This window comes from Mus caroli, chromosome 3, assembly GCF_900094665.2.
Source record: "Mus caroli chromosome 3, CAROLI_EIJ_v1.1, whole genome shotgun sequence".
Lineage (NCBI taxonomy): Eukaryota > Metazoa > Chordata > Mammalia > Rodentia > Muridae > Mus > Mus caroli.
The window spans coordinates 22,460,632-22,467,005 of record NC_034572.1 but is presented as its reverse complement, the minus strand read 5'-3'; the positions used below and the strand labels follow the sequence as shown (position 1 = coordinate 22,467,005).

At 45.8% G+C, this 6,374-nt stretch overlaps 1 protein-coding gene across 1 annotated transcript in view; it reads right to left on the bottom strand.

Annotated features, from left to right (window-relative positions):
* The window catches only part of Tnfsf10 (TNF superfamily member 10), a 20,199-nt gene extending 14,047 nt beyond the window's left edge, over window positions 1–6,152 (bottom strand). Inside the window, exon 1 of the mRNA XM_021158659.2 lies at window positions 5,715–6,152. Coding sequence (XP_021014318.1) covers window positions 5,715–5,858 — 144 coding nt within the window. The 5' untranslated portion in view covers window positions 5,859–6,152. The remainder of the gene's footprint in view (window positions 1–5,714) is intronic.
* Window positions 6,153–6,374: the final 222 nt, after the last annotated feature.

The following is a 6,374-nucleotide window of genomic DNA, read 5'->3' as shown; positions in this document are numbered from 1 at the left end:
AGTGCTGGGATTAAAGGCGTGCGCCACCACACTGGGCTAGATTTTTTTTCTTTCCCCTTTGGCTTTGTTTCCTCACAGCGTGGATGCACAACCTGTTATTTCCCAATGCTTGTTGACATGGTACCTGAAAACTCAGCTAGCTGGGGGACTGAAGCAGGAGACTCACAAGTTGAAGGCTTGTCTAAGCTACAGAGCAAGTTCAAGGCCAGCCTGTACAAATCCATATGACCCTTTGTTAAAACAAAACAGAAGAAAACAAGAGTAGAGTTGGGGCATGGCTCACTGGTAGAGTGCATGTCCATTATGCATGAAGCCCTTGGTCCTATCCCTGTCACTGTTAATTAAAAATATCTATTGATTTGCCTTTAACTGGAGTAAGTTTTGAAGGAGTCGGGCTCAAACTCACAGGTATCCCTTTGCCTCTGCCTTCTGAGTGATGGGATTTTAAGCATCCTCCTCCATGCCTGGTCTAAACATAATACTTTTATCTATTATTTAAATTTAGTGTCCTGAAAAGTTTGGGGTGGTGGTAAATTTAAGAACTCACCATTCCTATAGAAAAACAATCTATTGATTGATTGATTGAGTGAGTGACTGACTGACTGACTGACTGACTGATTGATTATGAGTCAGGTCCTCTCATGGTCCAGACTAGCTTCACACTTCCTTGATAACCAAGCATGACCATGAGTTTCTGATCCTCGGGTCTCCATCCTCCCAAGCTCGAGGAGCCCATCCAACAGCTCTCTTGGTTTTGTGTGGTGCTATGGATTGAAGCAGAGCTTTGAGCTTGCTAGGCAAGCATTCTATGATCTGAGCTGTACTCCAGCACCAAGCCATCTCTTAAAAAAAAAAAAATCATTCTATTATTCATGCAAGGTTCTGTCCAGAATCACACAGCTCTACACTCAGCAATGTACCTCCAAGCAAAAGTATAAACCCAACTTAATGAATTGCCAACCATTCACTGTTTAAACCGAAGGAGCAGCAGCAAAGACCTTGGTGGCTCATTGGAACACTAATGAACACTGGGGAAACTTTGTCTCCTTCTTTCCTAGCAGTGGGTTATCTCAACAAGAAAGGGTTGAGAGCCTGGAAGGTTAGGGTCCAGGGCAGGAAGGAGCTGCTGTTGTTGCTGTGGTCATTCCAAGGTGTCTAAGTGTCCTCTTGTAACTGGGGTGGAGTCTGAGGAAGACAAAGTGCCCTAGGAGGAAAATTAAGTCAGCCCAGCCCAAATTAAAAAGCTGGCTCATGTCCAGGATACCTTCTGGGAATTTCCAGAAACGTTTTCAGGAGGTGGGAGGGGTATCTGGGTTGGGTCGGCTTCTGAGAAGGTACACCAGTTAACGTGCTTGAGTTACTACATAAACGGTAATGAAGCAGTGGAGGGTAGGGGGCAGGGTATAGTACTCAATGGTAGAAGTGAAAATAAACTAGAAGCTTAGAGAAGCCTTAAGAAGACATGGACAACTCAGAAAACATTTTCATAAAGGTAAAAAGCAAATTCCCAGCCAGGCGTGGTGGCACACGCCTTTAATCCCAGCACTCAGGAAGGGGAGGCAGAGGCAAGCGGATTACTGAGTTCGAGGCCAGCCTGGTCCCAGCTAATAATCTGAAAACAAAACCAAAACCAAACCAAACAATAACAACAAAAACAAACCAAAAATACTAAACTGAAAACAATAGCCCCACATGCACCTCACCCCTGGCTGGCCCTCTGTGCAAATGGTTGGGAATCAGACTATGCAAGACTGGTTATTTTCTCTTAAGATAATGTGGACATGGCATGTCTTTGAAATCTAAGCGCTCAGTGGTGGAGTTCTTGCCTTGCTTGCTCAGTTCCTGGATTCTTTTAGAACTGCAGACTTCTACAGCTTAAACCATTCTTATGATATTCACCACAGAAAGTTTAGAAAATGTATAATATCTGAAAAAAAGAAAGGTTCACTTTATTCTACCGTCTTGAGCTCACAATTGTCAACTCTCTGCTGTTGGTCTTACTAGATATGTTCTGCACAAATAATGATTTCTGGGCAAAGACCATGCAGAGGGAAAGCTTCAGCGCCCACTCCTCGTCCACACTTAGTACCCACAGGTGTGAACCACGCTGGCCACAGCTTGCTTGCAGACCTTGCATTGAGGCTATTCTGGCGACACCTCTGCCTCCTCTCTCCTTCACCACATCCTTTCTGCCTCAAGAAATGTGTCTGTGTGAAGAGCCTCTAAGCTTTATTTGTAATTGCTGGATTTTCAAGCAGAATTTTGAAAACCTTAATTATCCAATCAGGCTGCCAGAGTCGACAGAGGATTGGGGAAATCTTAGAGGGAGTGAGGCCACCTTGCCACCTGTGCCAGTTGATCGGCCACCTGTGCACAGAGACAGACTCACTCTGTTTATGCTGTATAGTTAGCAAACCTTGGGGTGTGCTGCCACAGTCTATAAACACAGATGTGCTCCAATCTCTTACGTAAACTTAGAACTGAAAAGTAGCAATAGTTATACTCTTTTTCTCAGGGAATATACAAACTTGGGGCAAACAAGATGACTCAAGACCAACGTATTTATAACCAACCTTATGACCTGAGTTCAATCCCCAGGACCCACATGGTAGAAGGGAAAAAAAATTATCTCTTCCAGGTTGTCCTTTGATACCACCCATATGACACAACATGTTTCCCCCACAAACACACATAAACAATAAATAAATGTAATTTTAAAGAAAGAAATATACAAATTTAGGATATAGAGACAACACAGTCAGGAAAATGCTTGCCAGACAAACTTGTAGACTTGAATTCCATCCCCCGAGCCACATAAAGAAAGTCAGGACTAAGCCAGGCAATGAATGGGGATGCACGAATCTAATCCCAGCCTTCATGAGGCAGAGGTAGACAGATCTCTGAGTTCAAGGCCAGCCTGCTCTGCAAAGCAAGTTCCAGGATAGCCAGGGCTACATATAAAAACCCTGTCTCAAAAAAATAAAAAAAAAAAAGAAAGAAAGGAAGGAAGGAAGAAAGAAAAAGAAAAGAAAAGAAAAAAGAAAGACAGGAAAGGAAAAAATGAAAGAAAGGGAGAGAGAGAGAGAGAGAGAGAAGCAAGGCAGTCCTGGAGTCCCAGTGGGGAGAGATGGAGTCTGTGGTTGGCCCCTGAGAGACTACTAGGTGAGTTCCAAGTTAATGAGAGACCCTGACTCAAATAATCACCGGGAAGAAAGGAAACAAGAGAAAACAAAAGAAAAAGAAAAAAAGGTAGGTGGTATCCAAGAAATGACATCAGAGGTCATCCTCTGGCCCCACACATATGCAGAGATTGGCATCACACATGTGATCAGCATGCCCTATAATAAATAAATCACCATCAGCCATAATTTTCGTAATTATTTTCAAATAAAAGGAAAGTCTACCTCATCCACTTGGAAAAATTTCCAACTGATTGGGATTATCAAAGTCCTGCACCATAGGACATACAAACTGCACGGCCCCCGGAGACCATTGCTATCTGTGAATTTTGCACAGCTCATTTTTCTGGAAACTTTCCCTTACCATGCAGTTCCAAACAAGACAGCAGGTCGGATGTTGCACTGTGTACTGGGCAATGTGCACAGTGCAGATTCTTCAGGGGGTGGGGCTGGCAAGCAGTGCCTGGCACCCACAGTCCTGGGCTCCGGCCCTACCCTGACTCCAAAGCCCTGTCTAAGCTTGGATAATTCATTTCTCCATCAGGTTCTAGACAAGGGAGTGGAGTGTTCACCATCCCTGCCGCTCCTCTGCTCCCTAGAGCATATGTCTACCCAACTTGGACACGAGCAACCTGAAGCAGAGTTGGTTTTAGCTCTTGTCAGTTTGGCATTCCCAGTCCCAGGGGCTTCCCTGCGTTTGTATCTAGGTTCCTCCTGGCATAAAGTCCAACTTTTTTCTCATGAGGACTTAAATTCTGATTATAGACCAGTAGCCAAGTCAAGTCTAATCAGAGGAAAGGGTGGGAGGAAAGCCAGGCCATTGTGTTCACACTATTGTCAACACAGGAACTCCTCGGAGTTATTTAAAAACAAAGCATACTTTTTTAAAAAATAAAATAAAATAAAATAAAGGTGTGTGTGTGTGAGAGAGAGAGAGAGAGAGAGAGATGCAGGGTCTCTCACAGGGCCTGGAGTTCACCAGTAAGATTAGATATACCCTCAGCCAGCAAGCCTCGGGGATTCTTCAGTCTTCTCCCCCCAAGCACTGAGATTACAGGTGCATGCTGGGTAATTAGGGTCAAACTTGAGTTCTCACAGTACATAGGAAGCACTTCCCTGACTGACATCTCCCCTCAAACACATTTCAAACATCTGGTTTATGTCCATCCCCACCCTCAGCCTTACAGGACTGAGAAATGTGATACTTTGTGTTAGCATTTTGTCTACTCCCCCCCCAGTTACCTGGCAACAGCCAGGTGTGCCTGACTCTTCCCCCTCCCCTCTCTCTTGCCTTCTTGCTCTCCATCTGTCCTCTTTTCACTTCCCCCTCTCTCCCATTACCTACCCTCCCCCTTCTCTCTCCACATGTTTATGGCTGACCTCTACTCCTCTGCGTTCTCTCTCTCTCTCTCTCTCTCTCTCTCTCTCTCTCTCTCTCTCTCTCTCTCTCTCTCTCCTATCCTCTTAACTCCCTTCCCCATGCCCTCAGGAGAAGAGATACCTCAGCATGGGCCTGCAGAGGCACCCCCTACCCCCACACCTGACTACAGATCCACCAAACATTCTTTTCCCTGTGGTTGTATAAAACACAACATTTGGTTCCGTGACTTGGATCAGAGTGCTAATCACTATCCGATCACGGGAGAGACAAATGCTAACACTTTGAGCTTCACTTTGATTTTTGCTCAGACACTTGCTCTTCTCCCCACCAGCTTTTCAAAGTGTGACTTGTTTGTCTGAGAGTTTTTCACACCCACTTCTTTGGCTGGAGGACAGTGGTTATTACAGACTTACAAGTGGTCAAAGTGCAGACAAGATAGATGTCTGTTGGGAATGGGGTAATCTATGCCACTCCCTCACCTCAAGGTCCAGGCAACTGCAGGGCAGAGGTCTAGAGGTCTAGGCTCAGTCAGTAACAGGCAAACAATGAGCTCTAGGTTGGGTGAGAGTTCAGAAAAACTACATGGAAAGTTAGGGAGAAAAACAGCTGACATCTATCTCTAGGCTCCACAGCACCACGTGCTGTCCTCCCTCTTCCTCTCTCCCTCTGTCTCTCTCTCTCTTCCTCTCTCTCCTTCTCTGCCCCTCTCTTCCTCCTTCTTCCTCTTTTCCTCCCTCTCTCCCTCTTCCTCTCTTCCTGTCTCCCTCTCTCCTTGTCTCCCTCTCTCTTCCTCTCTCTCTCTATCTCTCTTTCACACACACACACACACACACACACACACACACACACACAGAACTCTAGAGTACTTCACACAAAGCATTTGTGCCAAGTGTCACCACTAACTGCACCCTGCACAGACACTTTTGAAATGATAGCAAACTTTCTCGGCGGTGCCGGTATATCCATTTGTAGTTTTCATAGCCTGTTCTGTTACTACAACTGCTTGGAAGTCTGCCAACTTGCCCTCTCCTTATTAGCAGTTAGAGTCTGCACTTGGGAAAGGCGTATTTTAATCTACAGCTAAGCTTTCAAAGAAGAGCAAGCTAAGAGGCAAAGCCAAGACAGGCTGCTGCTGAGAGCACACGGCCACTCACCTGCTTCATCTTGTTGGTGAAGTACATGTAAGTCACAGCCACAGACACAGCCTGCAGGAGCACCTGAAGGAGCACTATGCAAATCACCATCATCCTGAAGTGCTGGCCGAGGCTAAGGTCCTTCAGGGCCCCCGAGGAGGGCATACTGCTGTCCAGGTCTGACTTCCCAATGCAGACTTGCAGCCCAGCACCAGTGACTGAGAAGGTCACAGTTAGAAGGCAGAGTGCCCATACAATTTCTTTTTACTGTTGAGACCAAAAGTGAAACTGAGCAAGTCAGGAAGGTGACTGAGTTCGCGGTGCACAGAAACCTTCCAGCTAGGAGAGCTCGCCCTGATGGTGCTGGAAAGCCTAGATCCAGCGCTCTGAGATTTAACCCATCTATGAACTGCTGGAGCACCTGAAGGAGCTGCAGGGTCTCCCGGACAAAGGGCGATAACTCCTCCTCCGGGAGGAGTCTCAGTGAGGATCCAAAACTGAAGGCATCACAGGAGCCAGAGACCGCTGAAGGCAACAATGACTCGTTGCTATAGACATTTACAAGTGAAGATGTGTGGACAGAGGGATAAACCGTGGGACACACTAGGACACCACAGCTTCCATGATGGGATGTTTTCTATGCTCTGTTTTGTTTTATTTAGTTTGTTTTGTGTGTTTTTA